We start from the raw sequence: 22,703 nt of genomic DNA, 5'->3' as shown, positions 1-22,703 counted from the left end.
TGATCCAATAAAACATAATTTGGTACATTGATTACCAATATGAATATTGAAGTTTTATAATTTATAATAATTTAAATTTTGTATCTAATTTAGTTATTATTATTTTATAAAATAAATATTAAAATTAAAAATTATTAGGTATATAGATATATTAATCCGCACAAGGTGCGAGACATCAACTAGTTATATATTGTTATAACCGAAAATAAAGTTTATTGTGGCATCTTTAGATAATTTTTTTTCAGAGGACAAATTATTTTACTGCTTCAGGTTAGTGGAGAGATCCCATAGTTTTGAAATGAGAAAAACTAATATTAAAAACAAATTCATCTATGTTCTTTTCGAATTAAATGTTATATAAACATAAAATGTTGTATTATTTATTTATTTATTCTAAAAGAATTGCATCTATAATTTTTATTTTATTATGTTAGTGTTATTTACCGAATTGTATATAAAATTTTAATTGTATTCTATGATATGTATTCAAAATACATTAAAAACATATCAAGTAAAATAAAAATTGATAACTCTTTAAATCTAATATTTTAATATATTTATATATATATATATATATTTAAAAACTAATAACTCTATAAATTAATAAAATATTATGATTTCAAAATTATTAATTATAAGAATTTTAATTTAATAAGAGTTAAATCAACAGTATTTATCTAATTTGGGTCACAATCTTATCATGAGCAACTTAATATATGGATTAATGTGTTTTTTCCTATACAACTTATATTTACAATATTATTATTAGTGTTAAATTACATTGTTTTATTATAGTATTATCATAAAATATTTTTATCAAGGTATTATTCATTAAATTTTGTTATGTTTAATATTTATCATTTGATATTTACTTTATAATAAATATTAAATAATATTTAGTATTTGTGAATATTACCACACAAAATTTTGATATGTATATTGCCCTTAAATAATATGAGCTTTAATACCGGTTAGAAAATTTTCAGTGCAAAAACAATAGTATTAATATAATGTTTTAGTGTTGGATTGAAAATGACACTGTATTTCTCTTAGCGTGGACTTAGATGATCTTAAGATGATTCAGTACCCAGTCATATTCAAATATGTTACCACACCTCTCTATTATTTATATTCTTCCTCCTCTAAAACACATTCAATAAAAACCATCACAATTACCGCAATCGCCATGAACACCTTCCAACCGCCTCCGCCTCTGGTGATGCCGGGCTACAACCACCTCCTTGGCACAGAAGACATCGTAGGATTCAGATACAGAATTGGATTCTCCATCGGAGTGCTCCTTCTGATCATCACCACAATCACCCTCATCTCCTACTTCTGCAAACGTAGCCAGCTCTCTTCTTCAACATCACCAGATTGGGCACGTGTGCATCACCACTTCATCATCGACGGTCTGGACGATGAGACTATTCAAAGCTACCCAAAGATCCTCTACTCAGAAGCAAAAGTAAATTCAACGTCGTCGTGTTGTCCAATATGCTTGGGAGACTACAAGGGGAATGATCTGCTGCGGCAACTGCCAGACTGCAACCACTTCTTTCACCTCAAATGTGTCGACATGTGGCTTAGAATCAATCCTACATGTCCTGTCTGCCGTACTTCGCCGCTTCCTACTCCTCAGGCCACTCCCCTCGCCGAGGTTGTCCACTCAGCCTCCTCCGTGGCCACCACCAGGATGTCCTAATTATTATAAGTCGAAGTCAAGCCTAACCTTCGGGATATTCGTCTTTACTTCCTATACAAGTCTTCTTTTTTGGTCATTGTATATATTATTTGAAGCCCCAAAACATGTAAAAGGAAGGAAAAGTAAAGCTTAATTATTTCACATTTTTGTTGGATAAACTGCTTTGATTTTTTTTTTGTCAAATTGAATTTTACATACGTACGAAGAAAGCTTAATTGAAGTCGTGTTGAATATCATCGAGAGGGACTTGAGATGTGTGTTTCTTCATTAATTCTTGGCTCGTATTTAAATTTTGGGCTCTATTGTCAATTTATACGGTATATGATATGAGAAACTTTTAAGAGTAAGAGATCCAAAACATTGACAAAAAGAAAGAAATGAAACACTCGAAACGACTTTTGTATCGAACCACAACTGTCTGGAATTAAAGTCAAGCATTTTAAGAGTAAAAATATCACACCAAATTCATTTCCACATATAACTTTAGTTTTTAGTTTGAATTGTGTGTTTATTCACGAAACACTTTCTAAGATAGTATATATTTACATTTCACACTAATTACACACCTTAGCATTCGAGAAATGCACATGTAGTCTCCCATAATCCCATTTATTTGTATGTTGTATATATCTTCCTTAACATAATTTATATCCATTGGTAACACCGTAACAAATACTGTAGTTCTGAATCTTTTGATGTTTTGGAATGGAATGTATGCTAAAATCGAAGTAGAGTGGACGGCAAAACACAAACAAGTCGGCTCAAGCCCATCATAATTTTCACGACGAACAAAAGGCCCACAGAGAATCTCTTATATAATAGGAGAGTTTCTCTCCTCCTGATGCGACACGTCAGCGGTCTGTGGGTCCCACTTTTTAAAAGTGTGAAAAAATGTCAAATATGTGGTTCGAACCCGGGTTATTAAGATATAAGCACCCACAACTATACCATTGCACTAAAGGATACTTTGTACATTGATGGTCGAAACTAATATATATTATATAATAGGAGAGTTTCTCTCCTCCTGATGCGACACGTCAGCGGTCTGTGGGTCCCACTTTTTAAAAGTGTGAAAAAATGTCAAATATGTGGTTCGAACCCGGGTTATTAAGATATAAGCACCCACAACTATACCATTGCACTAAAGGATACTTTGTACATTGATGGTCGAAACTAATATATATTATAAAGGTCGGAAACTAATATTACATTGTTGACCCCACTTCTTTTTTTTTCTAATTGATGGGTAACAAATGTATTTCGACAAAAAGTGGGCTTTGGGCTTATTGATTTTCTGTTTATTAGGCTTTGTATCTGCTCAAAGTGGTGATACGGACAAAGCTAAGAAGATTAGGGAAGCCGCCATCTTCACCATCTCCTTCGTCGCTTGCGATTTCCCTTCCGGCAATCAGCAATTATGGTCGATCTTTAAGGCTCTACGCACGTTTTGCGCCTACCAAACGCTTAGTTTCTCCTCTAACGCCTTCAGAGCTCTTATATATATAGAATCCCTCGAGGTAAAAGCTCCATCTTGTCTCGAACTTTTCTTTCTCAGTTTTTCGATCGCTTTACTTTCTCACATCTGTCACGAAAATGACTTATCCAGCTGCTACAGCCGCTTCAGCCGCCGTTACCTACTCTACCTTCAACTCTCTCCGCCTTGGAAGGTCCACTCAGTCCATTGTTAGTCGGCTCATCCGATTCTAGGATTCCAGAAACATTAGAACAAGAATGGAGAGTTTATGGGCATCACCATTCTCCTCCTTGATGAACTGGTGATGATTGTTTCTAACTTATTTTTTATCACTTTAACTCTGCTTTGCTTATTCTTTGTTCATATATGAAACGTGTCTTTATCTTTTTGTTTTGGTTTTGTCTATGGGTTTTTTTATGAACAACTAATGATTTTTCTCTGTTTTTCTTACAGGATTCTGTGATCTACGGTTTCATCACTGCAATCTCCAAACAAAACAGGAAAACTGAATGAATTATGTTTTTAGCAACCGAATCTAAAAGAAATAAAAGACATCTCACTTAACAAATTAAAACCTTTTCTTTTGCAGATTCCGACGACAACGAAGCACCCGAGGACCAACGACAATGGAATTATGCGGAAGAAGCCTAACTGATGTAAGTAAACTCCTCTTCAATAACGCATTACACTATTATCGCTCCCCAATCTCACAAACTTAAGCTCTAATCATACCAGAGATCCCACAGGTGATGCTGTCCCGACGAAGGAGAAAGAAAAAGAAAGATAACCTAACATTTTTTTTTCTAGTTTTTAAGTTCAAATCATGTTTTAGACATAGAGCCCAACATAATTTGAGCCCAAACATTTTAAACCCACAATTACTTTTTCATAATGTAAAAACGTCAACCTTCGTTTATGTTTTGTTAAACTACTTTAATCTTTATGATTTGTTAAACTATTTCACACAGGGGGCAGATCTCCTTAGAAGGGGAGCCACTCGCCACGATGCTTCCAGTTTCACCATTTTTGAAACTCTTATGAACCACAAAGCCAATATAAGAGCTCTGTTTCAATCCAACGGCTGGATTTTCTCACAGACCACCGCTAAGCCTGAAGAGGGAAGAGAAGTGGAGTGCTGCGTTTTGGAAGATGGTTACTTGGAGTTTACAAGATGAAGATGGAACCCGTGACGAGGAAGACGAGGAGAAGTGTTACTTGGAATATCCTAACGTTGAGGATGTAGACAATGTGTGATCTTAGCGATGAAGATTAGTGTAGCTTTAATATATGCTACTACGGTCCTTGAGCTCCCTAACAAGTACTAGCAAACAATGTGTATTTTGAAAAAATAAAATAATTTTGTAATGCAAGTAGTTTGAAACTTTGAGTATTTATTCAAACAACGGGTATATACAGAGTTGATAACTTGATATGGACCCCCAAATAAGTTGGTGTTGCGCTGTCACAATATCTGTCTTTTTAATTTCATATACCTGACGTAAGCTTCTTCATCTTCTCTATTTCCCTTTCCGTTGTTCCACGCTCTCTGTTTCATGTTTAGGCCTTTTTTATATTCTCTATATTTTATCTTAATTATACTTTTTGAATTTTTCTTCTGTTTTGGGAGATGTCTCTAACTTGAGTTAATCGTCAAAAGTTAGGATAAATTTTGTTATCTTATTTCCGATAAATTTTATTCTTTAATTTGCACAAATCTTAAACAACACCAACATCCCGTAAATCATACCGCCCCACCGATATCCAAAGTAACCAGCCCCGCGCTTGCGCGGGGTCTCAGAACCTAGTTAATAAAAACACGACAGATGAGCTGCTAAGTTCTTTTTCTTCTTCAGGAAAAATATTATAGCTCTGTAAGGTTTTATAGCTTGAGATTAACAACAAATATTCCATGATTTCTATGAAATGTATTGATTTTGCCATCTTTAGAGTGTTGTGTTACTTGCCATCTTTTATGCCTCAAGAAACTTCTTCTTTCTCTATTGAGTACTTTAACTAGCTGTAAGTTCTTAGTATCACATGACAGGTTCTGTATATGAAGCAGCTAGCTTCTTGTTTGTTTGTTGCTTTCTGTCATCTTTGTAGTGTTTTCATTTGTTGTTACTTGCATGTTTTCTGTATATATACGTGCAGCTAAATTTTTGTTTCTTTGTTGCTTTTGTTCATCTTTGTAGTGTACTCGTTGCTTGTTTCTAGGTGCCGAATAATTCTTGGATTCCGTTGTTATGATGAATTAAAATGTTTCCGTATGGTTATCGAACGTCTTGTGTATCGTTTGCAAACAACTCTGAAGCAGACACGAGAGGATAATATCAATCTCTTCAATCAACTCCCATGAAAGTTGCTCCTCATGCGCCGCTATCTACTTTTTAATATACATTATCTATTTCACTAGTTAGGTTTCAAACGAATGTTCGTACAATATATCTCTAAAACAATTGAGGTTTTACAAAAAAATTAAAATTGCTAGATAATGCAAACGTGATCAGTTTTCCTTCTTCTTGCGTTAACTGTGTTTTGAGAACATTTATAACCTCATTTTATTTTTGACTTTGGTTTACAGTAACTTTTTTCCAGTCTTAAATATTTTCCTCTATTTTTAAGTATTCAATTATTTTTTCTTGCGTTAGCTGTGTGTTAAAGCGTCTCTAAGCTCATTTTGTTTTTGACTTTGTTTAACAGTAAACTTTTCCAATCTTAATATTTAACTCTATTTTATGTAATTCAATTATTTTTTGTTAATCATTTTATTTCTTTCGAATATTTTTTGTTAATCATTTTATTTAAAAAAAATAAAATTGGAGTAAACTTAACTTCATTGTGAAATTACTTTATTGTTTGTCTTGTGCAAGAAATTACTTTATTGTAGAAAAGGAATAATACATTAGACCGAAACAAAAACATGGAAACACTGTGGGGCCCGTTTCGGTGATCACAATCTCAAAAGATCTGACGGTGGGAAATCACAGTTCACTACCTACGTGGAACAGTCCTTTTTTGGGTAATAAGAACGAGACAGCTCAAGCGGGGCTGGATGGGGCCCAAATACGAAGACCAATCATGTGAAATGGTCGTGACACGTCAGCAATAACGGACGGAAGAGTGGGGTCCGCACGCGGCGGGTATGTCGTGGGGCTTGTTTGTTTGTAATGGGTTCGCTGTAACGGGAGACCCTCACTCTTCCTCTCCCCCACGTTCTCCGACACTGTGCTGCTTTGTCTAATCTCAATTATTTGGCTCCGTCGCTAGTCTATTGACCATTCTACCCTTCACTCACTCCCTGGACCGTTTAATGACTTTTTGGTTGTTGATTGCACACACATATTGCGTAATTAACTATTGTAAAATCTTTGATAATCTAGGCAGAGTCTCTAAAGATTTTGATTTGTTTTCGGAATATGGATGGTTCTGAAAAATATGTTGGAGATGCAACAATGAGATTAAAAAACTGTAAGATATTAGTTTCAAGTTATTGCATATGGAAGTTGAAACTTTCATATGCCTATATACGTAATGAAATGTATGAAGATATACATAGTGATTTATTTTTAAATTTTCTTACACATTTTTAAGCAAGTAACAAGTTTTTTAAAATTTTCTTCCTCCAACAAATTTTAAGAGAAAATTAAAACAGACCAGTTAGCATGTAATGCTTAAAATTAATTTATAATTGCGATTTGTGTTAAGTTAGTATTATCATGAAGGTGTACTGATTCGATGAAGTTGGTTCTTATATTCATTGTCGACAACAAAAATTATGATATAACATTATATAAAAATAAAACTACTAATTAGCCGTCTTATAACAATTTTGAAAAACAATTATTATTCGGCGAAGAGTCTTTAAAAGGTCAAAGAACTTCCAAAAGACTAGGGGCGTTTTAGTCATTTGGTCGTCGTTTTGTCTACATCTTCTCTCATTTGACGTTGAAAAAGCCCATCATCTCTCTCCTTCTCCTCATTCTCACGCAGATACATTACAAGACTCGCTCTTTCTTCTCTCTTTCTTTTTGACACAAACCATACTAAAGCTTTTTTTGATAGAAAAGCATATACCTTTCTCAATCAACTAACGAGGTAATATATCTGGACCTTTTTTGCTTATTATTCATTCAGTGTGTTCTCACTTTTGTCTTAGGAACTTGTATGATTGATTCTTAATAAACTCTTTGTTTTAGCTTGTCCTAATCTTGAATTGACATTAGCAAAGTTTTAACTTTCTGCTGAACAGTTGATGATCATAGTTAAGAGTTTTGGTGCAAGTGAATTATTATGATTTAATGCTTAAAACAAGCTTTAAATTCGATTTGATACTTTGCTAAAACCAAATATCAAGTGCAGACAAAATTAAAAAGTAAAAATAAAAGACTTTTTGAGTGTTCTTTTCAATTATTGTTGACATCACAAGCATTGCTATGTTCTTAGGATCAAATGGAACAATGGGTGGCTCCTTGAGAGATTAAAGATCTACTGAGCTGAAGTTCTCTTTCATCATCTTTGTGGGACAATATATACATTTTGCTTTGTGTCTGAATGGCGTCTGAGAAACCCGTCCAGGATGTGACTGATGTTACTGAATCAAAGAAAGAGGAAGAGAATGTTGATGTTGTTGAGAGTTCCAAAGACAAGAACATACCTGATGTTCTTGACTTATCCACCGAGAAAACTGATGAAAATGTTCCTGTAAAGGTAATAATGATTCTTACAGAACTCGTGTATTTGTCACTAGTCTAACATCTCTCTCTCTCTCTCTCTTGTGTTGTGCTTCTCTGCAGGAAGCTGGCCTCCCTGAGCCTGGGACCTCAGTGAAGAGTAAAACAGCTAACAAAATTGTTAAGAAGAAGACAGGGACCTTTTCAAGAAGCCCAAGGTTCCTTTCTCAGAGCTCTTCGTTTCCAGCTAGAGGAGCTCGTGATGACATCACTAGAAAGAGCATTGATGCAACAACAACACCAAAGGCTAGCTCTAAACCTGTAGTTGCAAGTGGTTCCAGACCAAAGGCAATGGCATCTCCAAGCAGCGGTGTTTCCACCAAGCGCAACAGTTTAGTATCTGCTCCCCTCAAAAAACAAACTGTGGTAAGTACACTGAGCTGTGGTCTCAATATGTCTTGTTATAAGCAATATTCTTATCGGTTTCTCCTTGTACTGTGTCAGCCTGTGAAACCCGTTTCTAAGACTGCAGCTAAAGTCCCTGCTTCCAAGTGAGTCAAATTGCTTTCTTATTTTAAATATGTGTATATATAAGCCAACTAAGCCAATATGAAATTGCAGATTGGTGGTAGATGAAGGTTCTAAATCCATTAAAGATGAAGTGGCAAGCAAGAACACTGAAGATGCCCCATCAACCACCGCTGTGTAAGTCCTCTTTTTATGCCTGGGATTTTTGTCCTAACCGGCCAAACCAAACCAAAGTTTTTGGTTAGTTCGGTTAGGAGTTTGGTTCGATTCAATAGGTTTAATAAAAAATTTGGTTTCTGGTTTGGTTTGGTTCGGTGATCATCGGTTTTTCTTTCAATAAAAATATATATAACCAAACCTATACGAAAAACCTGAACTGAACTAATCTAACTAACTAGATTTCGAACCAAATTTAACCGAACTTATCCGAAATTTTAAGAAAATTAAACCAAATCGAAATCAAAAACTTTGGTAGAATTCTCACAAACCGGACTAACCAAATACCGAACCTAATTTTATTTCGGGTTGGTAAGATTTATGTCGAACTGTACTACCCGAACCCACAGGGTTACCTCTTTGTGTTGGATGTGGAAGTACTGTACATTAAAGAGTGAATGCATCTGTAACTTACAGGGTGGCAGAGAAAGTATCTAAACCAGTGAAAGGTGAAGTGGCAAGCAAGGAAGATGACGACACCCGTTCAACCACCACTTCGTATGTCATTTTCTTCATGTTCTATTCTATGTTTGTTGATGACATATATATATAATGTTTGGATGTTGCTCAGAATTTCAACACCTCGTGGGAGAAGAAGCAGCGTTGGGTCTGCTTCTGGATTTTCATTTAGGTTGGAGGAAAGGGCTGAGAAACGGAAGGAGGTTGCGCTATGCTTACAACCTTTTTCATTTGGAACATTTTAGAGCAGATTATAGTCTCCTCTTAACTTGTGTCTGGTTTTTTCAGTTCTATATGAAACTAGAAGAGAAGATCCAAGCTAAGGAGGTAGAGAAGACAACATTGCAGGCGAAGTCAAAGGTTAGTTTAACACATCTTCTGTAATGGATGTAAACTTTTTCTTATTAGTCTGACATCTTTTGGTATTTGTTCAGGAGAGTCAGGAAGAAGAGATCAAAAGGTTGAGGAAGAGCTTGACGTTCAAGGCTGGTCCCATGCCCAGTTTCTACAAGGAGCCTCCACCTAAGGTTGAATTGAAGAAGGTTTGCTTCTTTGCTCTTCCTGTGTGATCATTAATACTTATAGTGAATCACAGTTGTTATATTATCGATGTGTGGTTTGTGAAAATGTTGTAGATACCAACTACTCGTCCTAAATCTCCAAAGCTAGGACGCAGAAAGAGTAGCAGTGATGCAACTGGAGGTGAGACTGGTGCTCCTCGTGTGACAAAACCAAGAGACTCACCATTATCATCATCATCTAGCTTGAAGAAACCCATAACAAAGTCTCAGCCAAAGACTGAGTCAGTGAAGGCTAAAGAAAGGAAGAAAGAAGAAGCAGAGAAAAGAAGAGAGGAACAGAAGACTTCTTCTACTGTGGCTGCTAAACCTGAAGAGAAGAAAGTAGAAGCAGAGGGAGAGAAGGCTTCTTGCGTGTCTGTGGCTGCTAAACCGGAAGAGATTAAACCGGAATCCAACAACATCCAAGTGAAGGCTGAGATTATGACTAGTGAAGTTGCAGTGGGAAGCTGATAAAAGCAAGAAAGGCTTTTGGATCTTGGAATAAATCTCTTATCTCTTCTTCTTCTTTTTCAAAAGCTTTAGTGTGAATAGAGTTGTTTGCATCGCGTCATACTTTGAGAGTTACTCTCCATTTCTTTGAAAGGCTCAGATTGTTTCTTTAAAATATGGTCTTTAATATTTGTTGGATTCAAAAAACTGTAACTTATATTTGTATAATGAGGATATATGTGTGAATTTGAAGAGTGAAAACATGTGTTTGAGTTGTACAAATGTTAAATATCAAAGGAGGATGGTGGTGTTTAAACTTACTAAGGTCAGATACAAGCAAGCATCATCGGTGGTGTATTCTGTTTTTGCAACATGTTTGTGGTCGGCTAAGTGTTTATGCTTGGAGTTGTTAACGGTTGGTTTTGAGTCTTTTGACTAACGTTGGATATATACTTGGGAGTTTTCAGCTAATGAAGTATTTGGAGTTTATTAAGGCCGAAATTGACACAATCAAAAATGGATTATACTTGGTAGTTGTTAACCATACAAGATTTTATGATCCAAAATGTAAAGTGTACCTCTTAATTCTCACAATGTTTTATATATGTAAGACTTCTTTTACGGATCGATGAACACGAAATGATATGAAGAAAGACAAAGTAGAAACGGTCTTAGTATTACACTAAGACACTTGATAACATTTTGACTTTGACTAGAGAAGGCCAGCATTACTACACATTTGTGAATTTTGAGTGAATGAAAATGTCGCTTCAAGTTTTTTGGCTTACTTATTGGCGACTCCGAGCAGTCAAGTGGATCCAAGTTTACAGATCTGATTTGCGTAGGATGACTGTGTACTGCTGATTATAGTGATTACCGCGGACAATTATGAAAGAATCATGATGATCCAAAGCCTTTTAAGTCCTGCCATTGGTTTATAATCTGATTCTTGGGTTCACATGTTTTTCTTCTGTTTTATGGGAGCATTTGGTTTCTCGAGGTACAATTCGACTTTGGGCTTTAACTTTATATCGACTGTATACATTATCTTCTTGGCCTCAAAAACGTGCTTTAATGTACCACGCTCGTGACAACAAACACAAACCCCAAAACGATACCTAACACTACTCCTATAAGAAGAATTGCAATAATAATATCTCAGTCTGAGTTGGAGACACTGGATTTTTTATGATTTTCTTTTTTTTTTTTTTTTTTTTTTTGAATGAATGCTAAATTTATTCATCAAAAAACTTTTGTACATCAAGTGAAACCTTGTTTATGAGGAACTACTCCTATCTCTATACAATTTCCAAAACTCATAGTCTGTCTAAAGTATTTACAGTCTTGTACTAAACCAGAACTGCAGCACTTCTTCAAGACCCTTTACTCGTTTCCCCTGCACCAAACTGAGTTTATTTCGGATGGTCTTATCAATGAGCTTGAGCATAACAGACAGTGGCATCGGTGGTTCCCCATGACGCCGCTTGTTTCGTTCCCTCCACAAGAAATACATAGCTACTTGAAGAGCATAATTGATGCAGAAACGCTTCTTCTTCTCCATGCTAGCCGAGATCAATCGCATTACAGTCTCACATGAGTTAGAATAGGAATTGCGCATTATCCCTTTGGTGAGCTGCTCCCAAATATGAGAGGAAACAGCACATTCAAAGAAAATATGGCTTCGCGTTTCCGGAGCATTCTTACAGAGTACACATGTAGTGTCAATTCCTTGACTCCAACGAGAGACGCGATCCAGAGTTGAAAGTCTATCTTTGAAAGCAAGCCAGGTTATGAAAGCGAATTTTGGAGTAGCTTTGGAGAACCAGACCCTGCTTCCCCAGTCACACTGCAGCCCCGTCTCTCTTATCAACTGCCAAGTCTCCATGGTAGAGAATTTTTGCTTAAACCCCGAGGACCAGCGCCACAGATCTTTGTCCAACTCTGAATTACTCTGCTTCTCAGCAAGTTTCCCCAGCTCTTTTTCAATATCTTGAAGAGAAGCTCCCCTATGCCTCCTTCTCCTCCGATGATTATTTAATACTTCTTCTACCGTTGCTTCCCTACGAACACCCATATCTATGATACCTCTGTCTCCAAGTATCTCAGCCAGAACGCCCAAATCACACCACTTATCATACCAAAAAGAAGTATGACGCCCGTTACCCACCTCCTTCATATGGAATGTCTTAGCTAGTAACAAAATAATCAACACTTATGTACTACGCTTCTGTGCACAACAACTAATCATTAATAATATTTCTTTCTTTCTTAGAAAAATACAATCAGTTATGTTTTCTAGTACACCTTCCGTTTCACAGTAGTCACTTATACATTTTTTACACATATTAAAAAATCATTAAAATTCATTTATGTTTTCATTAATAGCACAAATCTAACCAATATTATTTCAGATAAATAAATTTTTATAAAATCAATGTATTTTGTAATTAATTTTCAGCTAAAGGTTGTATAAATTGCATTGATATTGTAGAATGACACTCTTTATTAAACAAAAGAATGAGTTAAAGTGACATTTAATATAAAACAGAAGGAGTATAATTTATGTATAACAGAAAGAGAAAGCAACACATGTATTATTAACAAATTCTATCTTAATCTCTTGCTTTAAATAAGATTCAAAATGAAGCTCTTAATAGATCTGTCAATCATCCGCGTCACCATAAACCCAAAAAGAAAAAATTTCGATTATACCGTTACAAAGGACATTGACGTAAAGTAAGTGGGGTCAATCGAAAACAATATAAAATTAGAAGGGCACAAATAGAAACAAAAATTAAAAGGCTTTCTCTCGCTGGAAGAGGTGTAGGCTTCCCTCCACATCTCTATGCCCCCCCAACACAAAAACTCCTCCCTTCCCTCGTTTTCTGCTCTCTCTCTCTCTCACTAAAGCCCTCGCCTCCCCCTTCTCTCTCCTCCACCCGGGATCTTCGAATCTAACTCCGCTTCACAACGATCCATGTCCGGCGGCGTACGATCTTCCCCCGGTCCTTCTCACCAGCCGCCGCCGCCGCCGTCGTCCTCGGCAGCTTCTGTGCCCGTGGTGCCACCTATAAGTCGACACTTAGCGTTCGCCTCAACGAAACCTCCGTTCCATCCCTCGGATAACTACCACCGATTCACCCCTTCGCACCTCGCTAACAACCTCGTCAATGGCTGTGGAGGACTCGTAGATCGGGAGGAGGACGCCGTCGTTCTTAGATCTCCTGTGAGTTCGCCTCGGGTTTTTCGATTTTGGATTTAATGCGATTATCGCGAGGCCTTGTCGAATTTTAACCTCAGTTTAGCTTCACGATGGTACATTTGTGTGCGAATCGAATGAATCGAACTCGACACGCGAATCTAGTCAACCATTTATTCCAATTGTTATGGTTTATTGAGCTCTAATTGTGCAGTTTTGATTTCCCCAACTGTTAAATTGTGTGTGAGTCAAAGTGTTAGTATCAAAGTAATGTTACATGAGGCTTGGAGTATTTTATTTATTTATCATGTGCAATGTTTGCAGTAGATTCTATTGTTGTGGAAAGTTTCAAGTTAAATAACAGTTTTAGGATAATTGCAGTCACGGAAGAGAAAGACGACTATGGATGTGGTTACTACTACTACCAGTTCTACTAGTAATGGATTCACGAGTTCTGATGGTTTCACTAGCAGTCCCTGCCGAACTCCTGTTTCAGCAAAAGGAGGCAGAGTCAACATCAAGTCAAAGTCCAAAGTAAACCAGTCCATTCCCCAAACACCCATCTCAAATATTGGTAAGAAAGAAAGAACTACTCTTTCTTGTTTGAATTATCCTCCAGAGAGCTGATTGGGTTCATGGTAAATTTGCAGGTTCTCCTGCCACACTAACTCCTTCTGGAAGTTGCCGTTATGACAGTTCTTTAGGTAATTAATTAACCCACTGTTTCCTATTTGTCTCTAAGATTTAATCCATGGTGTGGTGAATATGAAGATGCTGATATAAATCTGTTCAGGTCTCCTTACGAAAAAGTTCGTCAATCTTATCAAACAAGCCAAAGACGGAATGCTGGACCTGAACAAAGCTGCAGAGACATTGGAGGTGCAGAAACGTCGTATATATGATATTACAAACGTTTTGGAGGGGATTGATCTCATTGAAAAGCCTTTGAAGAACCGAATCCTTTGGAAGTGAGGATTTTATGATATAATTATTATGCTTATGCAGTTCGAAGCATCTCTTTGTTGGGATACTTCTTCAGTCACTTAAATACATCTATACTCACCTGTGGATCAATAAACTTGACCAGGGGAGTTGATGCTTCGGGGCCTGGCGATGAGGATGCTGATGTTTCTGACGTACAGGTGCGGTATATCACAATGCACTTGATAAATTTATTACGCACTTAAGTGAAATGGCATGCACTTAGATTCTGGCCTCGGTTGATTGTTTTCTGCTTGCAGGCAGAAATTGAAAACCTTTCCCTCGAGGAGCAAGCGCTAGATAACCAAATCAGGTTTCATAGCATTCATTTTAAGAGTTTTGGGATGTTGTGATTATCGACTCAACCATTGCTGACGTTTAGTACCTTGTTTTCAGAGAAACGGAGCAAAGATTAAGAGATCTGAGCGAAAATGAAAAGAATCAGAAGTATAAATCTCCGTATATCTATTGTTTTATAGGCTAATTTTTACTTAAATGCTATTCTTATGATGGGGACTTAACCAATCTATCCCCATTGTTCAGATGGCTTTTTGTAACCGAAGAGGACATCAAGAGTTTACCAGGCTTCCAGGTCTGTCCTTCCTATTTCATGTCGTCTGCCAATCCCAAAACTTTCTTTTTTTTTCACTTATATCTCAACTCTCACTTTGCTGCCCCCGCAGAACCAGACACTGATAGCCGTCAAAGCTCCTCATGGCACAACTTTGGAAGTCCCTGATCCAGATGAAGTTAGTCTCTTTCAGCAACTTTGGAAGACACCTGCTATTCATCATTAGATGCGAAAATGTTATGATAATATGTTTCTTATCCACATTGACAGGCGGTTGGCCACCCTCAAAGGAGATACAGGATCATTCTCAGAAGTACAATGGGTCCTATTGACGTATACCTTGTTAGGTACTTTTCTTTCTCGTTATGAATATATGTCAAGGAATTCAAATGATAGAAGGAAGTCACTTTTCTGCTTACATGTCTTTTACTTTGACATCATGTTCAGTGAATTTGAGGAGAAGTTTGAAGACACAAATGGCCCTGCTGAACCACCACCACCACTATGCTTGCCTATTGCTTCTTGCTCGGGATCTACAGAAAACCATGACATAGAAGCCTTAACTGCTGATAACACAGGAACTACCATTGAGGATCAGTTGTCTCAAGTACATGCACATGCTCAACCGGGCGAGACCTCTGATCTTAATTATTTGGAGGAGCAGGTAGGTGGAATGCTTAAGATTACTCCCTCTGACGTCGAAGTAAGACACCCTTGATTACTTTTAAAAATTACTCGGCAAAAACTACAGAATTTCATATCTGATATGTCATCTAAAATATAATTGCGTTACGCAATTGAACTTATCAAGTAGCAATAAAGCCACTCTTCAACTTCAGAAGTCCTGAAACTTTGGCATGACTCTCGCTTACCTTTTGATGTGGTCTTACATATTCTTGCAGAATGATGATACGGACTACTGGCTTCTCTCCAATGCGGACATTAGCATGACGGATATTTGGAAAACAGACTGTATCCTTTGATTTTTCAAAACCTGTTTCTCTTTATAGCTGTTCAGTGGTATATAATGCAATCCTTAATTCATATGCTAAAGCTGGTATCGATTGGGACTATGGAATAGCTGATGTGAGTACTCCACCACCGATGATCGGTGACATATCCCCAACCGCTATTGACTCAATCCCGAGATGATGCAAGAAGATCAAACATGCATCTCATCCCAAATGATTTTCTTTCTCACCAACTCTTGGCGCCCCAATCAAATCTAAGGAGGGACCAGATACAGAAACGTGTATGGACCAGTGGCAGGTGCGTACCATAAATTATACGATTAAAATTATGATCTCATTTATCGCTGGAGTGGTGTAACGAGTGACAATGTAGAGGAGTACTGGTTAATGTAAGTTCAAGAGAGATATATATTGGTACACTAGTTGATTATAAATTTTGACCATTCAATTGCATCGTTATTATCTGCTAAATGAGCTGCACACCAGGTTTAGTTAACCGACACACAAATATTTGTATTAATACTTCTGCTTAAATTTACAAAACCACAAGAACATACAAAGTTCAGCTGTTTTGTTCTTAAGACGGTTTCAAAACTTTCACTTTTCTTTGCCTATACTATATATAACAAATTGGAAGAGGCTCTCCACGTTTATGTACGTTACTATGATGCGGCCTGAGACCTGGAGTTAGAACGGCGAAGCCTGGCTCGGGCATCGGTGATGGGTGATCCTGGAATTGTATCCGGAATGTCGACTCCTTCTCCGTTGAACGTTCCCGCTGCTTCTCGGCCTGGTGTTTGTGGTGGTGTCGGTGGTGGCCACTTCCTCCCCCTGCTCGTTTGCTTCTCTAGCGATCGCAACGCAGATAGTGATTTGTTCAACGCTCTAGGCGCGGGCGGCGAGTTCGGTTCACTCTCTGTCTCCACCGGTGACTGCGTTTTAACGTTCACGTTCGGCTTCACAAAGTAACACAAAAGGGTCAGACATTATCAAGTAGTACTAACATATTTTAACTGAGAGACAATATTAATTAGACAGCCTATGGGTTAGTACCGGTTGGTTAGCTGCGGCTGCGGCAGGGAACCGGAGCGATTGGGCGAGTACATATTGAAAAGCCTGGATGAAGGTGGATTGAGCAGCCTGGGCAAAGTTGTGGAAGTAGAATATGAAAAAGTCCCAAGCTCTAGCTCGCAACTCCATAATCTTTCTGTCGATTTCTGTCTCATGCTGAGCTATGTATGGCTTCAACAACGTCTCATACACATGTCTCGTTCCCTTCATCCATTGTTTCTCGAGTTATATAATTAGTGGATAACCATTTATATAATATAAGTACTATCCAACAAGGCAAATGTCTAGTACCTTCGTTTTGGGATACCACAGATATACGAAGAAGACCACTTTCATTTCTCCATATAACGGTAACCTGCAAAATAATAATTGCATTTGCCAATTATTTAATGAATGATATATTATAAATTAGGGCATGAATAAGATATTTATTACCATGAGATAAATATATCGCCTACCCTCTCGAACGACGAAATTAGCGCCAACAGTATCCTAAATATTTAAACACAAATATTTAGTAAAAATAACCATTTTTTGAATATATACTGAGTTGAAACTATAACGTGCATCCCGTACATTGATGCCTCAGTCAAATTATTCTAATAGAAATGTACCATTAGTTTCTAAGTTGTATATTACAGAATAGTTCGAAACAAAATGGAATTTTCTTTCAAAATATATTGGAGACTTTTGTAGGAAATATATCTGAAATTAATTATAGATATTTTCTAACAAGCAACACCAACCTTATCCGAATTTCGTTATCTTCTAACTTCTCAAAATTAAACAATCCAAAAAACCAAAAGAAATCTAACTTTCACCAAACTAACACCATTACAACACATGCGCAGTGGATTTATATATGAATGTTATAAACATAATAAGGATGCTATTATAAGTACCAGTATTGGCACCAGAATCTGAGTTCCTCGATATCAACTTTGTTCTTCTCCACCGTTTTAAAGCATTCGAAAGCTGGGTATGTGTACCCTAATATTAATCTGCCATCATATATCACCATTTTTATAATCATATATATACATACATTAATCTATCAAGACATCCAATTATGATGAACCAAATAAATAGCAAGATAAGATAGGGCAGGGCATACACAAGGAATCTGATGATGAAATCTCCCAACATCTTCAACCAATTCAGAATTATTTCCTGCTTGTACATTCCATTACAAACATAAGAGAACCGATTAGCAAACCCAAATGATAATTATTTTTAGCAGATAACAATTGTTAACGAACCTATTGAAGAAGATCAAAGAAGTTAGGAAGATCTCGTCCTCGTATGAAGAAGAATGTATGGACTTGTTCTTTTTCCCGAGGAACCCAGAAGGATCAAAGCTGCAAATGGTACAAAACTATGTTTATTGGTTACGGATTTCGTATACTACAAGAAATTATAAAATAAATATTTAAGTTAATAACAAACCTAAATTAAAGGAGAGGGTGTCTCTCCGATTTAAGCAAAAGAAAAAAGAAAACAGAAACTTTGAATCTCAGAGAGAGGAAAAAAGATGGAAGAGAACAATGTTTTATATATATGAGATGCTTAGAATTATTTAGGAAAAAAGCAATAAAAAAAAACAAACGGTTTATTTCTTGCCACATACGCTACTGGGATCTTTGGGGGCACGAGGAACAGGTTTTTCGGTTGACCGTTACCCTCCGAACTATGTTTTGAAGGTTATTCTCGTAATTTACAGGATAGTGGGAGTATCAACTATCAAGATACGGCTTTTTGGCTTAAATGGATCGGGGTAACAAATTATATGGGTTAATCTAATAGCGATTTATCAATCTCATAAGGCCCACTACAAACCCATTTAAATATTTTGGAAAAGTCCAGACTCCATCAGTGCTCGGAGATTGACAAGAAAGAGTTCTCAGTAGAATGTAAAATTTATTAAATCAAAACCTTTGTGCATCAAGTGCAAATGTTTTAATGTGTAAAAGAGATAAAAAAAAATATTTACTCTGAAAGAGCTATGAAAAAAATTTCCCTCATGGCATTGACTCTCTAGTCCCAAACTATGTGATCCCTCTTCAAGATACATGCTTCGTTTATAGACATGGTTTCAGAAAACATGTGAAATGAACCTTATATTGTTGAATATCCGTCTCCTTTTTTATCCTATTTTTTTTTTGTCTGTTTCTAAATCAGAATTATAACGAGCTCAATAAAACGAGAACTATAGACTTCAAAATCAAGAATTTTTTGGGAACCATGTTACTGATTTGACTGTTTCACGGCGTCTAATATCCATGTTAATGATTTCACTGTTTTACGGGTAGGACTACTGAATATTAAATCTCATTCACTCCCCTGGCTTTTGCATGTTGGATTGACGTTTTTCACCCAAATTGAAAAACAAGTTGAATATGTGGTCATACAAAACTTGATATTTGTACTTGTGTTGTATGTAATCTGTTTTAAAAACTTTTTAAGTACGGTACATTAATTTAAAATTATCACTAATAACATTTTAAAATAATCAAAATATTTTAGTTCAGTATTTTATACGAATTGGAAAATGTACATCACTTTTGAAAGCATAATAATCTTGTACTTTATAGAAAAAAAATCAGATATATCTACTACGTAAGACGTATATGCTGGCCAGCCATATAGATTTGACTTCTGAGACACATCATAAATTATCAATTACTTGACAGGATAAAATAGTTTATTATAAGTTAAATAACTCAATAAATCTAATATTTTTTAAAAAATTAGTAGAGTAAGTAAACGTCAAATTAATGCCCATGCTGTCGTGCATTTATAGACCTATACTAATGTTTAAAATAACATTCAACAAATTCAAAATAAATCTCAAATTGTTTCTGAACACCAAATTAAATATTAATGCAAAGAGTTTACTTCTCATTAAACCATCACAGTCCCCACATGCACCCTTTAATACCAATCCCAAGCAGACACTCTCTCTCAAATCTATTTTATCTTTACAGTCAGAGAGAGACAGAGTCACAAAAGAGACAACAATGGCGGTGAAAAGCAAGAAGAAGAAGATGGTCCTTAAGGCAGTCTCTGTTGTTGACATCGGTTGCAGCAACTGTAAGTTCCCAACCTTGACTTCTTTTTTCAACCGTTCCTCCAAAAAGCCCCGCCTCTACTCCTCTACTTACGGCCACGGCCACTCCTCCTCCACCACTACCACCGTCTCTTCCTCCTCCAACATTCCCTCCACAACTCACTGGTTCTCCGACAACGTCTCTTCCTCCTCCGCCGCCACACCCTCCGCCGCTGTAGCCGTCGAGAAAGACTCCGATGACCCGTACCTCGATTTCCGCCAGTCTATGCTACAGATGATTCTCGAGAACGAGATTTACTCCAAAGACGATCTCAGGGAGCTTCTCAACTGCTTCCTCTCACTCAACGAGCCTTACCACCACAGCATCATCATCCGCGCCTTCTCCGAAATATGGGAAGGAGTTTTCTCTGCCGCCGTCAAACGCCGTGGCAGCGTCCAAGAGTCTCCGCTCGTCCGTCATCATGGACCGTCACGGGCCTCACGTGATTACCATAATCACCATTACTACTGATCGATGTAATGTATAATAACTCTTTTAAGTTTAAACTAAGTATCATGCCATGTCACCAATAATGTATTGACACGTTGACTATCTATTGCACCTACTACCGATGTGTCAATATATTATTGGGTTTGGGCTTTTAACTTCTTATCTTAGCTTTGGGATTCTCTTGTTTGTCTTTGAACCAAGGGTAACGAAAACAATGGTAGAATGTTATGTAAAATGACCTTTCGTTTTATGAACTACTGTTAAAAATAGACATGCTTCTGAAATTACATCTATATACTTTGTCTTAAACTATTACAACTATATAATGCATCTTTGACGTTAAACTATCTTACAAAATACTTGCAATACAAAGAAAAGTCGTATCTAGATGTTTTATCTTTCTGTTACAAGAAAAAGAGAGGACGTTTTCTCTTTCTGGGTCAAGAAGTTGTATTTAGACATTTTACATTTTTACCAACAAAAAAGGTTATATTTAGATTTTAGATGGTCAATATGCGATTATTTTTTGAGACTTTGATAATTTTTTCTGCAACTTGTATAGTCTATATAGCATGTTAGATAGTTTTATATGCTAACTAACAAGTAAAATGTTAATGTATATAATTGTCTTGAGAAGAGTTCCGAATTTCACACATAACACGCAAACTTAATTGCAATCCCTTTTAGTTATCTTGTTATAGGTTAATATGTTTTTTTTTTTTTTTACAAATATGAACTTCGATACATAAAGCTTCGGTTATGAAAAGACTATATATCAAATATCAAATCAAAGCAGTTTAGAAATACCTTATGGAACTACGCTACATGGCAACAAATTTTCTGGCTACAACCAATATACAAATAATTATGATGGAATTTATAATATAATATCACTACATGCTTAGATGTTGATTTTTTTAGTTGTAATCGGCCAAAATCGAATAAGAACAGATATTTCGAAGATTTTGTGCACTCGTGACTCTCATAACGATGATGACGTGAACCTTCCGAAAACCAGTCCACGTGAACTCTTTTTGTTTATTTATCCTTAAAGTACGGATGTGCGGAAACGTAAGATCGTAGTAACAAATTTTAAAGTCATTTATACTATCACGTAAGACACTGTCAAAGAATGATGAATGTACGAAATGGTCGATAGATAATATTTTCAATACCCGTAAATAAAAAAGCTTATACAGCCGAAAACAGTTAGGTTTACAATTTTTTTTTTGTAGAAATGAACCACACAATCACACATGTCTTGTGAAGTAAATAAAGCATTATGTATCGTTTTTTTTCTCAAATAGGCCATTACAACATCTCCAATCAATCTTTATCTTTTCTTTTAAAATAAATAGTTTTAAAATTAGAGATAGATTTAATTTTATGTATGCATCTACCCATCTATAATGGATAAATACTACTTCTGAAAAAAAAAAATTGTAGGGTGTTACTTATTTGTAGTATACATTTGTTGGGGTAACAAAAAAAACAAATTTGGCTTCGGTATGGAGCCAAAGTTTTGGTATGATAGTTTTTCTGAGAGGGGGGGGGGGGACCAGCTACTTGAAGTGTGCTCATTAAGGACTAGTATCCAACATGTCAAATAAGTATGTCTTCAATGTACATGGCTTTAAACTACTAGCGACATTTTTTTGCTAACATCACGTGCTAGCTTAATTAAGATGTATCAACATGTTGAGGCCTGATGAAGACGAGCATTCAGCATCAAGATTGTAACTAACTGCACACCAAGAGTTTGGCCGTGTGCTAGTATATATCTCGAATACCAATCTCGAATTGTATATCAGTCTTTGATGTTAATACTTTTGTTGCCAAATTCAGGCTGTATGATCTATTCTGGAAGCATTCTGATATCGATTTGTTGAAATTGCTAATAAAGACGAAGAAGCATAGCATAATTAAATTGACTACCTAGCTATATTATTAAAATATACTTATTTCCTGTAGTTTATTTAGCGTGTTTCAATTACTGAAACCGAAAACTGATCTTTCGTATAGTGGGATTGAGTACAAAATACCAATCTGGGAGGAGGGGGGCAATATATTACTAGTATGCAACATCAAATAGATTAAAAATAATGAAAGCATTTCTCTAAAAACAGGATTGTATTAAATGAAAGCACTATTCGTTTAAACGTTACTAATTTCATACATTTATATATTTCAGAGTAGAATCAAAACTTCCTTTCTCATTTTTAGGTTGTAGTATATTACTACTAGTTAAAAGAGGAAAATACAATACCAGTAGTAGTAGTATATTACTAATA

At 36.2% G+C, this 22,703-nt stretch overlaps 6 protein-coding genes and 1 long non-coding RNA gene across 8 annotated transcripts; 5 read left to right on the top strand and 2 right to left on the bottom strand.

The window, feature by feature from the left end:
• Positions 1-645: 645 nt before the first annotated feature.
• On the top strand, positions 646-2,263 carry LOC125603630 (RING-H2 finger protein ATL70-like). The gene has a single exon (XM_048774528.1). The coding sequence runs from the start codon at positions 1,076-1,078 to the stop codon at positions 1,703-1,705; it is 630 nt and encodes a 209-aa protein (XP_048630485.1). The 5' UTR covers positions 646-1,075; the 3' UTR covers positions 1,706-2,263.
• Positions 2,264-2,693: 430 nt separating this feature from the next.
• LOC125603623 lies at positions 2,694-4,573 on the top strand. Its single transcript, XR_007335591.1, has 2 exons — positions 2,694-3,835; positions 4,148-4,573. It is a non-coding gene; the product is annotated as an uncharacterized LOC125603623 (long non-coding RNA).
• A 2,540-nt stretch (positions 4,574-7,113) lies between these two features.
• On the top strand, positions 7,114-10,325 carry LOC106451194 (protein WVD2-like 4). The gene is made up of 10 exons (XM_013893075.3): positions 7,114-7,274; positions 7,623-7,886; positions 7,973-8,275; positions 8,354-8,400; positions 8,471-8,554; positions 9,011-9,091; positions 9,165-9,255; positions 9,341-9,412; positions 9,487-9,594; positions 9,688-10,325. Exons 2-10 carry the CDS (start codon positions 7,731-7,733, stop codon positions 10,081-10,083), a joined length of 1,338 nt encoding a protein of 445 aa, XP_013748529.1. The 5' UTR covers positions 7,114-7,274; positions 7,623-7,730; the 3' UTR covers positions 10,084-10,325.
• Positions 10,326-11,398: 1,073 nt separating this feature from the next.
• Positions 11,399-12,238, bottom strand: LOC106453500. Its single transcript, XM_013895745.1, has one exon. It carries the CDS (start codon positions 12,236-12,238, stop codon positions 11,399-11,401), a length of 840 nt encoding a protein of 279 aa, XP_013751199.1.
• A 531-nt stretch (positions 12,239-12,769) lies between these two features.
• Positions 12,770-16,232, top strand: LOC125575153 (transcription factor E2FA-like). 2 transcript variants are annotated; one of them, XM_048774518.1, is made up of 13 exons: positions 12,770-13,288; positions 13,643-13,835; positions 13,912-13,965; positions 14,055-14,229; positions 14,349-14,403; positions 14,503-14,555; positions 14,639-14,689; positions 14,786-14,834; positions 14,926-14,991; positions 15,084-15,160; positions 15,261-15,477; positions 15,716-15,785; positions 15,868-16,232. In XM_048774518.1, exons 1-13 carry the CDS (start codon positions 13,040-13,042, stop codon positions 15,963-15,965), a joined length of 1,407 nt encoding a protein of 468 aa, XP_048630475.1. In that variant the 5' UTR covers positions 12,770-13,039; the 3' UTR covers positions 15,966-16,232. The 2 variants fall into 2 exon arrangements, with proteins under 2 accessions (XP_048630475.1, XP_048630474.1); XM_048774517.1 differs by having other exon boundaries at positions 12,777-13,288; positions 15,261-15,516.
• A 39-nt stretch (positions 16,233-16,271) lies between these two features.
• Positions 16,272-18,418, bottom strand: LOC125603625 (HVA22-like protein j). The gene is made up of 8 exons (XM_048774519.1): positions 18,302-18,418; positions 18,115-18,213; positions 17,970-18,025; positions 17,758-17,856; positions 17,291-17,347; positions 17,147-17,210; positions 16,838-17,059; positions 16,272-16,740 (listed from the first exon to the last, which is right to left on the bottom strand). Exons 3-8 carry the CDS (start codon positions 17,999-18,001, stop codon positions 16,447-16,449), a joined length of 768 nt encoding a protein of 255 aa, XP_048630476.1. The 5' UTR covers positions 18,002-18,025; positions 18,115-18,213; positions 18,302-18,418; the 3' UTR covers positions 16,272-16,446.
• A 1,315-nt stretch (positions 18,419-19,733) lies between these two features.
• Positions 19,734-20,705, top strand: LOC106454740 (transcription repressor OFP6). Its single transcript, XM_013896852.3, has one exon. It carries the CDS (start codon positions 19,873-19,875, stop codon positions 20,431-20,433), a length of 561 nt encoding a protein of 186 aa, XP_013752306.1. The 5' UTR covers positions 19,734-19,872; the 3' UTR covers positions 20,434-20,705.
• Positions 20,706-22,703: the final 1,998 nt, after the last annotated feature.

The sequence above is a fragment of the Brassica napus genome, unplaced genomic scaffold (assembly GCF_020379485.1).
Source record: "Brassica napus cultivar Da-Ae unplaced genomic scaffold, Da-Ae ScsIHWf_363;HRSCAF=573, whole genome shotgun sequence".
Taxonomy (NCBI): Eukaryota; Viridiplantae; Streptophyta; class Magnoliopsida; order Brassicales; family Brassicaceae; genus Brassica; species Brassica napus.
This window is presented reverse-complemented; position numbering and strand designations above follow the sequence as displayed.

Bases quoted from the DNA above. Each gene is read 5' to 3' on its own strand.
- LOC125575153 (XM_048774517.1), top strand. From the start codon at position 13,040: ATGTCCGGCGGCGTACGATCTTCCCCCGGTCCTTCTCACCAGCCGCCG. The intron at 13,836-13,911 runs GTAAGAAAGAAA...GTAAATTTGCAG, and splicing joins AACACCCATCTCAAATATTG to GTTCTCCTGCCACACTAACT. The intron at 14,690-14,785 runs GTATAAATCTCC...CCCATTGTTCAG, and splicing joins GAAAATGAAAAGAATCAGAA to ATGGCTTTTTGTAACCGAAG.
- LOC106451194 (XM_013893075.3), top strand. From the start codon at position 7,731: ATGGCGTCTGAGAAACCCGTCCAGGATGTGACTGATGTTACTGAATCA. The intron at 8,555-9,010 runs GTAAGTCCTCTT...TGTAACTTACAG, and splicing joins GCCCCATCAACCACCGCTGT to GGTGGCAGAGAAAGTATCTA. The intron at 9,595-9,687 runs GTTTGCTTCTTT...AAAATGTTGTAG, and splicing joins CTAAGGTTGAATTGAAGAAG to ATACCAACTACTCGTCCTAA.
- LOC125603625 (XM_048774519.1), bottom strand. From the start codon at position 18,001: ATGTTGGGAGATTTCATCATCAGATTCCTTGT. The intron at 17,060-17,146 runs GTACTAGACATT...CAATGGATGAAG, and splicing joins TGTGGTATCCCAAAACGAAG to GGAACGAGACATGTGTATGA. The intron at 16,741-16,837 runs GTACTAACCCAT...TACTTTGTGAAG, and splicing joins CAGCCGCAGCTAACCAACCG to CCGAACGTGAACGTTAAAAC.
- LOC125603630 (XM_048774528.1), top strand. From the start codon at position 1,076: ATGATTCAGTACCCAGTCATATTCAAATATGTTACCACACCTCTCTAT.
- LOC106453500 (XM_013895745.1), bottom strand. From the start codon at position 12,238: ATGAAGGAGGTGGGTAACGGGCGTCATACTTCTTTTTGGTATGATAAG.
- LOC106454740 (XM_013896852.3), top strand. From the start codon at position 19,873: ATGGCGGTGAAAAGCAAGAAGAAGAAGATGGTCCTTAAGGCAGTCTCT.